Source organism: Amia ocellicauda, chromosome 5 (genome assembly GCF_036373705.1).
Source record: "Amia ocellicauda isolate fAmiCal2 chromosome 5, fAmiCal2.hap1, whole genome shotgun sequence".
NCBI lineage: Eukaryota > Metazoa > Chordata > Actinopteri > Amiiformes > Amiidae > Amia > Amia ocellicauda.
This window is the reverse complement of record NC_089854.1, coordinates 47,513,569-47,531,767: the sequence shown is the minus strand read 5'-3', so window position 1 is coordinate 47,531,767 and position 18,199 is coordinate 47,513,569. Positions and strand designations below refer to the sequence as shown.

At 44.7% G+C, this 18,199-nt stretch overlaps 1 protein-coding gene and 1 pseudogene across 5 annotated transcripts in view; both read left to right on the top strand.

Annotated features, from left to right (window-relative positions):
• Positions 1-13,046, top strand: part of srpk2 (SRSF protein kinase 2) — a 124,297-nt gene extending 111,251 nt beyond the window's left edge. For 2 of the 5 annotated variants that reach the window (XM_066705504.1, XM_066705505.1), the window contains 12 exons: positions 3,542-3,629; positions 3,898-4,004; positions 4,174-4,339; positions 4,655-4,680; positions 5,010-5,358; positions 5,723-6,577; positions 6,877-6,977; positions 7,314-7,421; positions 7,709-7,778; positions 8,508-8,600; positions 9,250-9,342; positions 10,814-13,046. In XM_066705504.1, the coding sequence (XP_066561601.1) occupies positions 3,542-3,629; positions 3,898-4,004; positions 4,174-4,339; positions 4,655-4,680; positions 5,010-5,358; positions 5,723-6,577; positions 6,877-6,977; positions 7,314-7,421; positions 7,709-7,778; positions 8,508-8,600; positions 9,250-9,342; positions 10,814-10,998 (2,241 nt within the window). In that variant the 3' untranslated portion in view covers positions 10,999-13,046. The remainder of the gene's footprint in view (positions 1-3,541; positions 3,630-3,897; positions 4,005-4,173; positions 4,340-4,654; positions 4,681-5,009; positions 5,359-5,722; positions 6,578-6,876; positions 6,978-7,313; positions 7,422-7,708; positions 7,779-8,507; positions 8,601-9,249; positions 9,343-10,813) is intronic. The other 3 variants (XM_066705507.1, XM_066705506.1, XM_066705508.1) reach the window with 3 other exon arrangements.
• The window catches only part of LOC136749050 (putative nuclease HARBI1), a 470,787-nt pseudogene that overhangs the window by 217,900 nt on the left and 234,688 nt on the right, over positions 1-18,199 (top strand).

Genomic DNA, 18,199 nt, shown 5'->3' with positions numbered 1-18,199 from the left:
AAAATGATGTTTCTGGGGTATATAGTTAAGCCGTAATGTTGGAATTAACATGAATTCATGTGTGAATATGAAAATGGCTACTACTCCGGAAGGAGTGGCTTCCGTCTGGCCACTCTACCATACAGGCCTGATAGGTGGAGTGCTGCAGAGATGGTTGTTCTTCTGGAAGGTTCTCCTCTCTCCACACAGACACGCTGGAGCTCTGTCAGAGTGACCATTGGGTTCTTGGTCACCTCCCTGACTAAGGCCCTTCTTCCCCGATCGCTCAGTTTGGCCAGGCAGCCAGCTCTAGGAAGAGTCCTGGTGGTTCCCAACTTCTTAAATTTACGGATGATGGAGGCCACTGTGCTCATTGGGACCTTCAATGCTGCAGACATTTTTCTGCAGGAGATCTGTGCCTCGAAACAATCCTGTCTCGGAGGTCTACAGACAATTCTTTGGACTTCATGGCTTGGTTTGTGCTCTGACGTGCACTATTGACTGTGGGACCTTATATAGACAGGTATCCAATTTTGCCTTTTATATGATCTCCAAGAGGTTTGTTCAAATCTTTTTTTTTTGTCTCGTAAAATATATATGCTGTAACACTGCAACCTAGATCTGCAGTATCAATGATCAAGTTAGCTAATTAGCTAGTAAAATGGGATATGGTCATTGTAGCTTGGTCTAGATTATCAATTCTCAAGCTGTTGGGTGTGCCTTCCAAGTAGGGCACATAAGTGTGTCAAGGGAGGCTAACACAGTATATATTTAATATATTAAACATATTATATTCTAAAATAACTCAAATAAAAAAACAACACAGAAAGCTTTTGATTAGTGTTCTACTTTTCCAAAGCAACAGTGATGTCAGATGTGTTAATATTATTATGATTATGATATTTCCTTTCAAGTCGAGAGCCCTGACGGGGCAAAGTATGTGCAGTCTGCAGTCCTCATCTGACACATGGAGGGGGGTGAAAAGACTCCAGGACAACTGGCTGATTTATGTGTAACGCTGGCAGTCCCAGGCTGGAATTGTGTCCTTTACTAGTGGTCTCAACTGTCTCACACCCTTCAGGAATTAGGTCCCCAGGAAGTGGGCTAAGGAGTACATGAGCTGCTTCTTGGCAAAACCTCTGCAGTGTCAGTGGAAGAAGTGGCAGTGGGGGAAAGGCGTACAGCAGTTCCCGAGGCCACGGGAGAGCAAAGGCATCTATGCCTGCACAGGAGAAGTCTGCACACCACATGATGTAGTCTGGGGGAGCGCAAGCTCCCTTGGTGGTTGATATAAGCCACTACTCTCATTCTGTCTGTCTGAACTAGGATGTGCCTGTTCAACAGGGCATGCCGAAGGTGGCGCAGCACCAGCAGCACTGCTTGCAGATCCTGTGCATTGTAATGAACGCATTTGCATGAGTCCGAGGGGAAGGATGTTCAAGGTGGCCACCAACAGTTTTTGGAATTGGATGTCGATGTCCTCCTGAATAACGTGAGGCAAGTCTCCAACTTCTCCATCCTGTCTTTTGACAGGTAGGCAAGCATGTTCACAGAGTCTAGCCACATTCCCAAGAACACTACAGTCTGTCCAGGCTTGAGAGAGCTCTTCTCTGTGTGAACTGAGAGACCCAGTGTAGTCATGTGACATATGACCTCTGTCGTGTGTTCCTCCACCGGAAGCCTGGAATCTGCGCAGACTAGTCAGTCATCCAGGTAGTTCAGGATCCTTACTCCCTTTGTTCTGGGGGGGGCAGGGCTGCATCCATGAATTTTAAGAATGTGAGCGCCAGAGACACACAACCTGTTTTTCTTAGTAGGGCCAGTGATGTGGCCGGGCCTGTCGCTTGGCTGGGGAGGTTGGTCGGGTCCACGAGGACTGCACTATTTCAACAAAGTCACTGAACAAGGGCAATGCCTACGGAGTCCTAGTTGGTCTCTCCACCGCCTCCGTGGTGTATCACTCCAAAGATGTAGCAAAAATGTATCCAGGAAAGGAGCACGCTTTTTAGTATGCAAAAGCGAAACCAAAACACTATCACTGGCGAGGTGAAAGAAGAAATGGCAAGCAGCATCTGTGAGTAGCAGTCTTTCCACAGACTTCCTCCTGCCAGCAGGGCCCCTATTGGGCAGCTTTGATATAAGTTTTCACTAATTGGCAGGTCAGAAGCCTCTTCCCATTCGGTAATGGCTGATTAGAATGTGAACTTGCTGGATGGAAATACACAGCCAACATGTTTTAATAAGACACTATTTGGTGGCAGGTAAGGTGAACTTGGGCTGTCCAGTTAAAGTAATGAGAAAAAAAAAAACGCATACAGCCAGCCAACTGGTTTAGCAATTGCAATCAAGATTTTTTCATTTTTTCTGCTACACCCAATGCATATCAATCCAGATCAATGGCAGGTTTCTAGAGCAAAACATATGTTTGATTCCATGATCAAACAAAGTCCAATCTCAAAACTGATCACTGTGCTCATTTATGAAAATCAGTTATAGAAAATATATCCATCATCCATCTTCAAAACTGCTTATCCTGATGAGGGTCACAGGGAAGCTGGAGCCAATCCTGGCAGGCATAGGGCTCAAGGCAGGTATACACCCAGCATGGGATGCTAGTCCATTGCTTGGCAACACACATGGCAATTTAGCAAGACCAATCAACCTAGCCTGCATGTCTTTGGACCATGGGAGGAAACTGGAATGCCTGGTGAAAACCCACGCAGACACATGCAGGGAGAACATGTAAATTCCATGCAGACAGGCCCCTGAGCCAGGACTTGAACCTGCAGCACTAACCACCATAGAAAAAAAAATATATATATATATTAGTTTTTGCTAGGGGGGCCCCCTAGTGGCCGGGGGCCCTAAGCGGCCACTTATGTGGCTTATACCAATAAACAGCACTGTTTGTTCCATTGTCAAGATCAGGTGTCAGCAATTAATTTAAATGGCGGGCCAATTAAGCAGCCGCATAGTGGACCAATTGCCTTGAAACCAGATACATATGGCTTAAACAGTTTGGTACTAACAGTTTTCTCTGTACTTTATTTAATGAATCAGATGACCTATCAGAACTTCAAAACCTACTGAGGCTTATGGGATTTACATGTTTTTCTTTCACACCTAGAGGCAGTGTTGCACTCTGGCCAGGAAATAGCTGTGATCTATGACCTGACCCAACCCCTCATTACAGTAATTGTAGGTGTCTTATGTTTGAACATAAGACATCTACCTTTCCCTGTGGCAACTCTCTCTCACTGTTCCCCCCTTTCACTTTCTCTTTGCTCTCTTATCAAATTTAAATGTATAAGGGGGTTTATTGACATCACAAAATACATTGTTCAGCAAAAGTACAGTAAACGACCAGTGTCAACACAGACACATGAATACAAACAGAACATCCCCCCATCTGTCTTTATCCTTCCAGTTCCATCCCTAAACACCACTCTCCCATCTCTGATTCAGCTCCCTTTACCTGACAACATTCAGTGTGTTAATTTCTGTCTGTGTGTCTGAGTCTCCATGTGTGTTAATGCTGTCTGTGTTTGACTGTATGTCACAGGTACGTGAGAGTGATCCCAGTGACCCCAATAAGGACATGGTCGTCCAGCTGATTGACGACTTCAAGATCTCCGGGGTCAATGGCATCCGTATCCTGAATGAAAGACAGAGGAAGGGACAGGGAAATAGAGAGTGGAACAGGGAGGGAGGTAGTGGGTAAGGTTTGCAAGAATGTAAGGAGAGGGACAGAGATAAAGAGAAAAGGAGGTTGGATAAGGAGAGAGGGAGGCAGTGGGTGGGAGGGAGAGAAGAAGGGAGGCAGAGCATGAGGGATGGAGAAGAGGGAGAGGGGTGGAGGAGAGGTAGAGGTAAGGTAAAAAGTAGTGTGGAGCTGCTCCCTGACTGGCTGTGGCTCAGATGTGTGTATGGTGTTTGAGGTGCTTGGACATCATCTGCTCAAGTGGATAATCAAGTCCAACTACCAGGGTCTGCCTCTGCCCTGTGTCAAGAGCATCATCAGACAGGTAACACTGTATACACTGTTTATTCTGCAGACTAACACACACTGTACTGACTGTACACAACATATTTATACTGTAAACTGTACATTCATACTGTATACTTTACTAACACTGTACTGACACACTGTATAATGAACGTACTCTTCCTTCCACCTCTTTTCCTGTCCCCCAGGTCCTGCAGGGTCTGGACTATCTACACAGTAAGTGTAAGATCATCCACACGGACATCAAGCCTGAGAACATCCTGATGTGTGTGGACGACGCCTTCGTAAGGCGCATGGCCGTAGAGGCAACTGAGTGGCAGAAGGCCGGGGCGCCCCCTCCTTCCGGCTCCGCAGGTTAACCCCTCACTCACTCACACACTAAGCCCCCCTCTGTCATTGCCCCATACACTCAATCTGTATTAATTTAATTTCAGTTAATTTCAAAGGTGTTTTATGGACTGTGTTAGTGACCAGTGTAGCAAGAGCAGAGACACAGGAAGACACTTGTTGAAGTACTCTCTTGCACCCTCAAACTCAGGGGTTTTGAAAACTTCCGTATTGGACATTATCTTGCGATTAACTGGAAAGCACTCTGTGACTGGTCAATCACAATCGACGTGTTGGGCACCCCTGCTCTAACTATTTTCTCTCTCTCTCTCTCTCTAACAGTCAGCACAGCACCCCAGCAAAAAACAGTGAGTAATCTTTGAAATATTTGAGAGACTGACTGGAATGATACAGTGGAGTTAAGTAATGATATAGTGCAACTGAGTGAGACATGGTAAGGGAAGAAACTCCCTCCCCCTCTCACTTTTCTTGTCCTCCCACTCTTTCCTACTCCCTTACCACTGTCTCCACCCTCCTATCCTCCATAACTACTCCTCTCCCACTAAACTGCTTTTATTGCCACTCCTCCTTCTCCCCCTCTCCTTCTCCACCCCCACTTCTCCCTTCCTTCCCTCCCTTCCTCCGTCTCTTCCTTCTCCAACCCCTTCTCCCCTCTTTCCCTTTCACTCTCCAATAGGTGGGGAAGATCTCCAAGAACAAGAAGAAGAAGCTGAAGAAGAAGCAGCGACGGCAAGCAGAATTGTTGGAGAGACGCATGCTGGAGATTGAGGCCCTGGAGCGCGAGGCAGAGAGGCAGCTGGAGGGGGAAGGAGAGGAGGAGGGTGAGGGGGCCAAAGGAATCCAGGTTTCAGACACTGGGGCCAAGACATTGTGCCATGTCCCCACCTCCCCTCCAGAGCAGAGGCACATAGCAGAAAGTGAGGAGGAGGAAGAGGAGGAGGAGGAGGAAGAAGAGGAGGAGGAAGAGGAGGAGGAGGAGGAGGAAAGAGAGGAGGAGCAAGATGCTAGACTCACTAACCATAGCGGTGAGTCCAAAAGCAGTCATCACAAAGCATAGCTGTGCTGGTTAGTGCAATACAGAATAGAACATTGCAGTGTGGGATAGAATAATTTAGTGCAATGCAGATAGAACAGTACAACGCAGTATAGTGCTATGAAGCACAATGGCAGTGTAGTACAGTGAACTTATGATGTAATTATGGTGCAATATACTGCAGTGCAAAGCCGCACAGATATTTAATGTGATAGTGTGCAGGAAGAAATATAATGCCGACAGTGGTCCTCTGACCGGTGTTTGGGAAGCACTGGTTTAATGCATTACAGTAAAGTGTTAAGAAGTATAGTCAAGTACACAGTGATGTGCTTTACACAGTGTCCCTCTCCTTCCAGACTCAACTGCAGAGCAGCAACAGGACCAGCAGCAGCAGGAGCAGCAGGAGCAGCAGCCCAGCAGAGAAAGGGAGCAGAAAGGAGGGTTGGTGACAGGGAGAGAGAAAGGGGGAGGAAGCGGTGGAGTAGGGGTGATGCACAAGCCTGAGGAACAGGAAGGGGAAAATGGAGAAGAGGAAGCTGAGGAGGGGGAGAAGAAGGGGACAGGAGCAAACCCTTTGGGTGAGAAAGAGAAAAAGGAGGATGGGCAGAATGAGAAAGAGAAGGAGAGAGACACAGAGGATCACCCTGTAAAAAGAGACATGGGGGGAGAGAAGGAGCTGGTGGGTGGAAAGGAGAATCAGAACAGAATGGGTGAGATGGACACAGAAAAGGACAAAGAAAAGGAGCAAAAGCTCAAGATAAAGAGAGAGCAGGAGGAGGAAGAAGAAGAGGAAGAGGAAGTTGATGAAGAGGAAGAGGAGGAGGAGGAGGATGAGAGGTATGGAGGAGGCCTGCGACATGGGCAGCACAAGGCCCCCCAACACGTCAGCACTTTCAAAACAAATGGTCACTTGCTGCTTGGGGGGGCGGTAGGGTGTGTGGAGAGCAGGGAAGGTCTCTGTCCCACGGCTGAGCCAGAGCCCAGCAGTACAGATGGTGGTGGCTCCTTCAGTAGCTCCTATGAACTGTATAATGGAGAGCTCCCTGCAGTGCCCAATGGGGGACGGCACCGTGGTACTGCCCCCCGCTACCCAGAGTTGCCCCTTGACCCCCCTTCTGCTCCAAACACCACACCACAATTGCTCCACAGTAGCCCTCCCCACGACCGCAGCCGCACCGTGTCTTCCTCCAGCACTGGGGAACAGCCTAAAGGTCAGGATGGGATCAGAGGGCTTGGTGGTAAACATCACAATTCACACATGAACAAAAACTCGTGCTCACTCACACACAGACACAGTAACACATCTATATACCCAAACACTCACTCATACTAGCACACACACATTCACACTAACTCACCCAACTACTTACCACAGACATACACTACCTGACATTCACAGTCCCATATACACTCTCACACACAATCACAGAACCCCACCCAGATACTCACACACACATTCTCATTCACATTCTTTTTATGGTGTTTCCTGTTTGCTGTTCCCCCACCACAGCTAAGACCCGGGCTGCTGACCTCCTGGTGAACCCGCTGGACCCCCGCAATGCTGACACCCTGAGGGTCAAGATTGCAGACCTGGGCAATGCTTGCTGGGTGGTGAGAGAGGGAGGGTTGAGAAGGGAGTGAGAAGGGGAGTGAATGAGTGAGGGAGACAGGAAGAGGAGAGCATAAGCCAGGGGAGAGGGAGGGAAGAGCAGAAGGATAAAGGATGAGGAAAGAGGAAGGATGGAGAGAGGGAGGTAGTGAGAAAGGTGGAGGAGATAGTGGAAGTAGAAAGGAGGGAGGGAGAGAGTTGGGGAAGAGGGAGAAGGGGAAGGAAGGGGATGGAGAGGAGGGATGGGTGTGGTGTGACGTGTTGGATCAGTCAGTGTGGCTGTGTTCTTGTGGCCATAAGTCATTCAGCATCACCATCTCTCACTCTTCTCTCTCAAGCACAAGCACTTCACAGAGGATATTCAGACACGTCAGTACCGCTCTATCGAGGTTCTAATTGGGGCAGGCTACAGCACCCCTGCAGACATCTGGAGCACAGCCTGCATGGTGAGCCAACCACCCAACTCCCAAACTGATGTCCTAAACCCCTCTATTTGACCCTGGGCTGAATCTCAGTGTCAAGAAATGCAGCAAAGAGAGTTGTATTGAGTCTGTTCAGTCACTCTCACGTAGCTCCTTCAAGACCAAGTGTTTTTACGTAGGGAGGGCTCAGGTTTTCCTAGCTGCCTACATCTCTCCAGCAGTGGTAGTGATGAGTAGGGTGAGCTGTCTCTGTGCTGGACTGTATATTCTGTTGTGAACTCATTTCTATCTCTCTCTCTCTCTCCACCTAGGCATTTGAGTTGGCCACAGGTGACTATCTGTTCGAGCCTCACTCTGGAGAGGACTATTCTCGAGATGAGGGTAAGTGTGATCCCCCTGGCCACCCCTGCCTGAGCCAGACGTTCACTGCACCCCCAGAACCCTGATGCACAAACCACATCTTTATGTGGGTTTTCTAAACTCCCAGCTAGCTGGTCTATTATTATGACAGTTGCCAGATAAATGCCTTGTAGTTCCCACCCTTCCCTTCTCTTTCACACTGATGCACCCTTTTCCTTCCCTCACTCACTCACTCCCTTAGTGTATCACACGTTCCATTCCCCAAACTCACTCTCCCCCTCTTCCATTCCTCTCAACATCTGTCCTGGCCTTTTACAATTCCCTCTCACCTGCCCATGCTCTATATTTCATTCACACTCACCCTTTCTCACCCTTACCCCCTCCCTCTGCTATCTACCCCACCTCCCAGGTTTCCTCTCTCTCGTATAACACATACAGTCGGGTTCTGTACAGTACAACATTCCCAGGTCTCAGGGCACTGCTGGGTCTCAGCTCAGCCCTGGACGCACTACTGCTGGACTGGGTCAGTTTAACCAATGCTTAAATAAAGGGTTTGAATCAGTAAAGCGCATTACTCTACACGCTGAAAGCCTGTCAATAATTCCACACCTGCCCCCAACCCTCCCTCTGCTCACTCCTTTTCTCTGATATGGGGTCACTAACACTGCACTGTCTTTCCCCTTCTCCCTGTGTTATTCCCACCTTCTGCCCTTCTCTCTCTCTCTCTCTCTCTCTCTCTCTCCTCTGTAGACCACATAGCCCACATCATAGAGCTGCTAGGCTGTATACCACGGCACTTTGCTCTCTCTGGAAAATATTCCCGGGAATTCTTCAATCGCAGAGGTAGACCTAGGAATGTGCCAGAGGTGCTGAGGGACAGACGGCCTGGGTGGACAGACAGACAGACAGACAAGGGGGGAGGAAGGTCCCTGTAAAAAGCCCATACAATAGAACAGTAATATTGATAGTGTATAACCCATTATTGATTAGACTGATTTGTATATTCTGGGTATCTACTGATGCTCCACACCCTAGAATGCATAATTATTGATTGTATTGATTGTCACTGTATGACACAAAATTTAGGTTTTGTTCCCCAGTAGGCACTTATTATCAAGTACTGTTGATATTTAAAGTCATACATGCATTGTGCAGTACACAGTGCATGGACCTGCTTTTGACAATACTGCCCGGCACACACACTACAGCCGGGAAATATGCAAGTGATACCATGGGTTGCCAGTCTGTCGGTCTGTCTGTGCGGTGTGTCCTGTGACTGTGTGTCTGTCAGTCGGTCTGTGTGTGAGCATGCTGCACTGACTCTGTGTCTCTGTCCCTGTCCTGTGTGCTTTTTGTTGCGGTGTATGTCTGTGTGTTTATTTGTCTGTCTGCGTCTATATCTCTGTGTGTCCCTTTGTTTGTTTGTGTGTGTGTGTGTCTGTGTATGTGTATCTGTGTTCCTATGTCTGTGTCCCTGTATGTGTGTGTGTAGATCACATCGCCCTGATCATCGAGCTGCTGGGGAAGCCACCACGCAAAGTGGTGGCGGCAGGGAGGTACAGCCGAGACATCTTCAACATGAAAGGTGAGTCTGGGAGGCAGGTGTCCAGGGGGATTCCTGCAGAGGACAGGTTTAAGCATCTGACTCTTGACTGAGACCACCAACTGCCCCTACCCCAGGACCTAAGCCCCTCCTACTCTCCTTCATCACTTGTCTGTCTGTCCTGCACTCATTACTGTTCCTGTTTCCATGTCTGTTCATTTTATGTCTATACTGTTGTGACCCTAATCTCCCAATCTCCTAGTCTGTCTGTTATTTATGTCTGTTACTGTGAGAGTATGGAACTGTCCTTTTGTGTTGGTCTATTTGTCAGTAACAGATTCCTAATGAAAGAACTTTTATGTCTTGTATCATTCCTTCTCTCTCTCAGGACAAACTCCTGTCGCCCTCTACCGGTGATCTGAGAAACATCAGTAACTTACAACCTTGAGGTCCCTCTCCCTTTCTCAACTCTTATCCCTCAATCTTTCTTAAATTCAAAATAAAAAATGCTTTATTGGCATGACTCATTAGTGGTATTACCAAAACATGGTACATTAAGGCAAGCCAGTACAGATCAACAGAATATAATACAGTAAGACAACTAATAGATCTAATACTTACATTTAGAATTTAGAAAATTTACTTTGTGGTGCTCACTTTGTGTCACTCAGGTTATGGTATGCAGCCATATACTAGTGGGGCATTGTCCCTGGGAGACTTTCTGGGAAACTGGGGGATATCTATCTTGTCTGATGATCTTCTCTGGGTAACCAACAATTAGTTTTCTCTGAATGGCCAGGCTGTGGTCATGGAGACTGTACTTGGCCAGAACATCTCTGTTTTGGATACTCTGCGAGAATGTAGTCTTTTTTACTGCCTGATAACAATCAAGTTTGATTGGGGGTTTAGTTGATTTGTCCCAATGTTCCAGATAGGTTTGGGTTTGTTATGGTTATATTTGATGGGCAGCAGGTTAGCAGTGTTGGCCTGAAGCTGGTTGTGGCTATTTTGGGTGAGTGCAGTGAGCCTCAGGACCAGCTGAGTTGAGTTTGAAGGTCCTTGTGCTTCAGCAATTCCAGGGCACTTGTTTTAGATGTTTCCAGAATCAAAATGCTCTTTTTTGGATTCTGCAATGTATGCATTGTTGGATGTTTTTATCTGCTCCTGTAATGTTTTTCAAAATAGAGTGGACCCCAGACCTCATTTACATAACTGGATAACACTGTCGAAGATAGCATTCTTTTGATGGCTTGCTAAAATTCCTTGATGCATAGATTTTATGTCCAAGGTAGTCTTAATTTAGGGAGTGTTTTAGAGCAGTCTTGCCTAAAGTGTTACCAGATTTTCTAAGATTTTATTTTTTTGGGGGAAAATTACATTTTATTTTTCAGACCACATTGACTCTCACTCTCTCTCCCAGCAGTTTATTTTTCTTTCTTCCTCAGCTTTCTCTACCTCCATCTCCACACTTAAGTATGTCCTCTATAAGCAGTGTCTCTGTCACCCCCTGCAGGTGAGCTGCGTCACATTACCAAGCTGAAGCCCTGGTCTCTATTTGATGTTCTGGTGGAGAAGTACAGCTGGCCGCCAGAGGATGCTGCCCACTTCACACACTTCCTGCTACCCATGCTGGAGATGGTACCGGAGAAGAGGGCCTCTGCACGGGACTGCCTTACCCACCCCTGGCTTAGCTCATAGCAGCGCCCCCTACTGTCAGACACCAGAACTGCTTCACAGAGGGGGAGAAGGGAGGAAAGGGGACATACAAAAACCAAATTCTGGCTACCTGCAACCCCAGTGCAGGAGTAGACACACACGCGCAAATACACAGATATGCATGCACAGACACAAAACAGACATGCATTTGTGTGTTTGACATGCATGAACACACATAAAATCCACTTTCCCTCCTGTTCTTCCTCTCTGTGCTGTCTGTGTGCTGGGTCCCCTGGTCAGATTGGAGGCATTTGTTGCACTGGCAACTGCTGCTACAAGCATTCTGGATCTGAAAAGGGGGGTGTTGCCCTCCCCTCCTTTTGTCTTCCTCTGCGCTTGCACACACACACACAAACTCGAACAGTTACATGCAGAGACACACTAACAGAGAGAGAGGGATGGGGAGTAGTAAATGGAGTAGGGAAACAGATGTAAGGTTCAGTTAGTCAGACTGAGAGGATGATATAGGGCAGAGAGGAGGAGAGTTGTGTTAGGGACAGGGTGCTGGCTTTGAACACCGCTCTTCCCTTTCCCCTCTGAACCAACCTGACCACTCTCTGCAGCTGACTCCTCCTTCATCTCTCTGCAGAGCAACATAGTGCGGCAGAGCTACCAAACCGATTACACCCCCTGCTGGCAGCCTTGGGGGTAATGCAAGCCAGAGACACACTTCACATTCCAGGCCAGAGTCTGACTGTCTAGGCAGACAGAGAGACAGAGAGTCCTCTCCCTCATCTTACCAGTACTGTCTCCTTCCATTTGGGGGTGCTGTAGCTGCTGTTTTGCATCTGATGAACTATGGACTGTTCCAAGTGTGACTGCAGTCGCAGGTGGAAGATGACAGACAGAGAGACAAGCTGGTTGTGGGCTGATGGGTCTAAGTTCTGTGCGTCTCTGATGTTTTCATTTTGGGAAGTAGTTGAGCAATCTGTGGTGCCATGTCTGAACATTTAAAACAGCCCCCCTCCCCAACCTTTGCCCAACCTCCCCCTCTCTCTCTTCTCATCTGTGGTTTAGAGAAAAAACGAATAAACCAAGCTTGTTTTCAATTCAGATAACCCCCAACCACCACCACCACCACTACCACCACCACCTTTACCATTGTATTCCCACTGTAACCCTGATGGACCCCCCCCTACATTCCTGATTGAATCCCAGCCCCAATCAAGCCTGAGTTGTTTTTATAAGGAGGTTGCACTTGTCTTTGTATATTTTGTTCAGGGATTTAACTTGTACATAATACTGTGATACTGAGACACTGAAAGGACAGAAACAGAGACAAAGAGACAGACTGTAACAGGCGAGGAGACCAGCTCGTCTTTGTATTTTTTGTTGTATTCATGTCTTCACAAGATCTCGAAACGACACACGCGTGCAGCGAGGAACTGTGGCAGTGCTGCAGTTGGCAGGGGGAGCAGACTGATAGCTGGTGTCTGCATTGAGTGTCCACCCTGTGAAGAAGAGGAGGAGGAGGAAGAGGAGCAAGACTGAATGACTGAAGGTTCCTGAACCCACACTTCCTCTCCACTCTCACTCATCTCTATTAGAACCGTTGTCTATTTTCAGAATAAATATAGTAGATGGTGAAATATTTTTTAAAATACACAATGAAATGCATAAAAAAGAAAAGAAAATAATGTGTAGACTGGTGTTGTAACAGTGACAGAATGTGGTTGTGTTGCGGTGCTTGTATTAGTCTGCCAGAAGTGTATTTTTTTTATTCTTATTTTTTGTAATTATTAATTTATGGAAATGATTTATGTTGACAATGCTCTCCCCATTCTTCCCTCTCCTTTTACACAAATGAATTCTCGAAGAAGTGTGAAAGGGTGATCAACTGATCAGACTTATTTGCAATAATATTAATACATCAAATAATAAAATAATCATAATGTTATGATTCATTTTTGCACCAAACTTCTGGTCTCGCTCTCGGCCATGCTGACTGTTCTTCCTGACATCGACAGAAACTTGTCTCCTCTTGTCTGTTTTTCATTGACAGATTTAATAAATTGTCAATTTAAACCAAACTGACTCCTGCAACTTTATTTTTCTGTGCAGCACAGTGACGTCTGACCCTCCCTGGTCTTGGAGAGAATTATAGTACAGGACAATACAGCAGGTTTAGCTTTCAGCTACTTATTTTTCAATATTGATTGCTTTACACAGGTAACTGAACTATTGCAAACTTGTACTATTAGGGAACCATGAATAACTGGATAGCAGCTGCACTCAATGGTTAACAGCAGGGCCACTCCAGCTCTTTAAAAAGGGCATTTCCATTACTGGCTGTGACAGCTCCGATCAGAGAAGCTACATTTTTTTTTTTGGCAGGTTTTGTCATCTGCTACTTGCTACTAGAATATACAGACAAGGAAATATACATATATAGTCACGAGAGAAGCCACTGCAGATACAGTAATTCTGGTGGCATATGGAAGGAAGGAAGAAAAAAACACGAACTGTATTATTGTGGGTAAATTTTGTTATTCGACAGTTAATGTGCGTTTTGCGGAACATATGGGTTTTGAAAATAAATCCGAACTTGAACCTGCAGGCAAAGAAAATGCATAGCCTATATGTACGACCTTATACAAGGTATGTCATCTGCTCATATTGAACATTACATGCATAAATAAAAAGGACCCTTACACTAGTAGAATGACAGTCTACATGCCATTTGTGGTGACAGTTGTGAACGCAGCGATATGCAAAATTAATGTAAGCAAATGTGTTATGATTTTTTAAGCAAACAAATGCATATAATGTAGAATATCTATATGTATAAAGATAAAACACTTTTTTTAGCAATGTAATTTATGTTGTTATTATTATTATTATTATTATTATTATTATTATTTTATTATTATTATTATTATTATTATTATTATTTATTTATTAGCAGACGCCCTCATCTAGGGTGAGTTACAAAATATAAGCACAATACGAAGTGCACAAATACAGTGCAATTCAAATCATAATACATTCTACAAATTCCAATTTACATAAGTGTATACAATATATGAGGTCTTACTTACTGGATTGCAAAAGCCGAGTGCAGACAAGATGCTAAGTAGGTCACAGTCAAGGGCCAAGGGAAGGGAGCATACTGTAGGGGAAATCAAAATAACAATACAAGTACTAGTAACGCAAGGCAAGTAGTAAGATAAAACATTGTAAAGTGCAATCTTACAGGAGAATGAATGACTAAATTACAAGTAGAGTCTGAAAAGATGCGTCTTGAGTAATCGCCAGAAGGAGGTCCGGGACTCTGCTGTTTTAATTTCAGTGGGAAGGTCGTTCCACCACATAGGGGCCAGGGATGAAAAGGAGTGGGCTCTGGAGGAAGGGGAGTGAAGAGGAGGCAAGGTTAGTCTTCTGGCGCCTGGGGATATTAGGAAGGGAATGAGCGAGAGGACAGCTGAGAGCTGGTTATTGAGTAACTGCATTGGAGGGAAAGTGGATGTACGTCCCTGTGAGTTTAATAAAGTCTCACTTTTGTTTGAAATCTTTTTATTTTTCCCTTTATTTCACTACCAACTTCAAACCTGAAGTTGCTATATTTGGTGTGAAAAGTGGGATTCGAACCACACGTGTAGGAGAAAAGAAGAATGGCCATGCCATCGACCACGAAGGAGCAGTTGCTGGGAGCCACGCCGAGAAGGCACGCAGAGGGCGAGAGCGTGAGAAGAATATGGGAGGAGATTCAAAGGAAGCAGGGAAGAAAAGAGAGGTGCATCGACACACGGTGCAACGTTGGAGAGAGGAGATTGACCAGGAGGCGCAGGATGGGCCCGGGCCAACCACGTGGCCACCAGCGGAAGTAGAAGACCGGAAGGCCAGCAGCAAGACAGCTGGTCAAAGGCAGCCGGAGCCGGAGCCACAGTCTGGAGCTGCACTGGAGCCACTCCGGAGCCGGAGCCAGGAAACCCGGAGCACTGCCAACCCTAACGGACAGGACAAGACATGAGAGGACAAAGAGAATCAAGGGAGGAGAACAAAGAGGAGGTAGCACAGTTGACAGACAGATGGGAAAAAACAGTCAATGGAAGGTAAGAGAATGAGAGCAGTGGAGACAAGGTTGGAGGGAGAGACGGAGAAGAGATTACGGCAGAAGGTGACAGAGGGAGTGGGTGGGGAGGGAGGGGAGAGAAAGGGAGAAGGAGATGAAGTGGTGGTCTGAGATGTCATGGGGTGTCACGGAGAGTGTCGAAGGGGAGCAGCCTCTAGAAAAGATGAGGTCTAGCTGGCGGCCTGTCCTGTGAGTGGGGGGAGGTGGTGAGAGAGAAGTTTAAGGAGTGAAGGAAAGGAAGAAATCCGGCAGAGTGGGAGGGGTTGGAAAGGTAGATGTTGAAGTCTCCCAGAAGGATGGTAGGTGAGGGCAGTGAGGAGAGGGAGGAGAGAAGAAAGTCGAGTTCACCCAGGAAGGAGGCGAGTGGACTGGGAGGACGGTAGAGAAAAAAAAGGAAGAGGTGAGAGGGAGAGGTGACTATGGAATGCCGTTTGAGTCAATATTAAATAAATAAATAAATAAATTTGACTGTGGAATAAATAAATAAATAAATAAATATGTCTATGAAATAAATAAATAAATTAATAAATTAATTAATGAGGCAATAAATATAAAAATAAATATATAAATGAGTCAATATATAAATAAATAGTATTTTTTTTAATTATGTTTTTCATAATGCCACATTTCAGTATTTCATGGCACTATTTCACAATGCCACATTTCAGAATTTCATGGCACTATTTCATAATGGCACATTGCCATTTGGTATATTCAAATGAATGGGGCGTGGTTTCTCACAGATTCAGACCAAAGCAACAGCACATTGAGTCTGTATGCGCTGCTGTGCGGACAATACGGAGGACAGCGGAGGCTCCGACTCGCCGTGCTGTTCTTAGCACAAACTGTGGTAGTGTCGAATACAACACAGACGATATTCATTACAACATTATCTGTACTTAGAAATTAAAGAGCATCATGGTGTAGTGCTGTGATATTTATGGGAGAGTCTAAAAGGCTTAACGCTGAAAAAAGCTTAATGTGCTTTAAACATGACCATTACTTTTCTAACTGTGTATGTTTACATTTGGAAACTTCCTAATACCATCAATAAAGTATGGAGACATTTAAGTAACATTAACAATATGATTATGACGTTAAGCGCTCCATATATGTGAATATCGCTTAATGTGGAAAGGGCTTAAGGTGGTTAACATTACTTAACCACGTGTTAATCCCTATTGTAAGGTGAATTGTGCGTAATGTGGGAATAGCTTAACATGGTTTACTTTACTAACCAATTGGATCCTAACTGACAAGACCCACACCTACCAGTCCTGTACAAAAGAACAGGCACTTAACTGAACACAATCAATATCAAATGCACGTTAAATACGCAGTACGAAGTGCGCAGGACCTCACAGGACCTCGCAAAATCTGTTTTAATTTTCAAACATATCAGCAGTTCATACCCTAGCTTTATATTTGATATAACTTCCCAATACCATTCACATCACCTGTGGTGTTTGTTTCTGAAATCAGCAATATCAAAATCTGGTCAAACATTGATGAAAGGCCTATGAGTAAAATTGCTTAACGTGTCTCAGTTCATAAGCTACATGAAAGTGGCTTTGGAATTTTCTCTCAAACAGTTATCTACTTATATATGTGTGTTTATGGGTTTTTGTATTTCAAATAATTTGAAATTTTAAATGCATTTAATTGGTACCAAAATAAACTATAAAATGTGAACTGACAGGCTGCTCTCTCCCACAGCGCAGCTCCCGCCCGACTGAGGTCGCGGGGCTACATACTGGTGAGAGCGTTTACTAGGGTGCTGTCCTCCAAATGTGTAGATATGTCAGTTTTTATGCAAAGAGATCTGTTGTGTCAATGCATTTTAAAAACAAATAATTGTCTAAGCTATCGGTACATATTTCCAATGTGTTAGCCATGCGTATACTGCTACATTTAGTGTGTCTTTCTCCACATTAAACAAATGTGAATAACAGTTTCATACAAAACATATCGTCTGCAGGGAAATGGGCAGAAATATTTTTTATTTAAAAAGCCTTGAATTAAGTGATATTCGAAAACTCGTGTCTAGTGTTTAAATTTGGATGTGTGCAGGCCGACTTTATTTTTTCAGTATTCAAATATTCTTAAAAGTAATCTTTGGAAATGTATAATGTGCCTGCAATTAACTAATGTAACATTGTTGTTTTGCTGCTGTACAACTAAGACGATCCATATAATGTTATATGTAGACAGGCTTTCTGTGCTTGTTACTACATTTTGAGTTTTACAAATAGCCAGTCATTACAATGTAATGATTTATGTCATTCATTAATACTGACCAATAATTACAGAGACTGATTGCCCTACATGTTAGATAATGGAATTCTGATTGTATTGTCTGTTTTCCATCACACATTTTAACATTATAACACATAATTGTGTGCGCAAAGCATCAGGGGTTCGAGAGTTTGAATTCCAAGCAAGGTGTGTGTGTTGTTTTGTTATACGACAGTGAAGACTGTTTCCATCCTGTGTGTAGTTTGTTTTGTTCACTTTTGTTTTGGCCTTCATGCCAGTTTACTTTGTGTTTCTCAGTAAAAGTGTTGTTTTTGTTACCTGTGGTTCTGTCTTTGAGCCTCAATTCCCGGCCACCCCATCACACACACTTTTGTGGGGCTTCTTCTATTAATTCAGCATTGAATACTTTTTCAACAGTATAGTTGGTACATTTGTTATCCTTGTATGTATTATAGAGGTGAACTCATTGTTAGAAGTCACTACTGTATTACCACACTTGCGACAAGTATTGACATGTCTTGCTTGTACCTGTGTACAGAAGTCGGTAGTATTTACCTATTTTTTAAATTGTAAAATTAAATCAGTAGGATCATTCTCTCCGTTAAACTCAGGGTGATGAATATTCTTGTTTATAAAGTCTTTACCTTAAATCAGAATAACAGGAAAAAAGTAACCAAACAACTTCTCCAAAAGTCATGGACCATAATATGCATTAGGTAATGAAGATGTATAAGTGTCAGCAGTTGCCTTTGTTTTTTGTTTATTCTTCTCCCCAGTACTGTGGAGAAATTTATTTAATTTTGACTTCTATTTCATATTACAATAATTTCCTTATTTTACAGTCAAAAAGTCAGT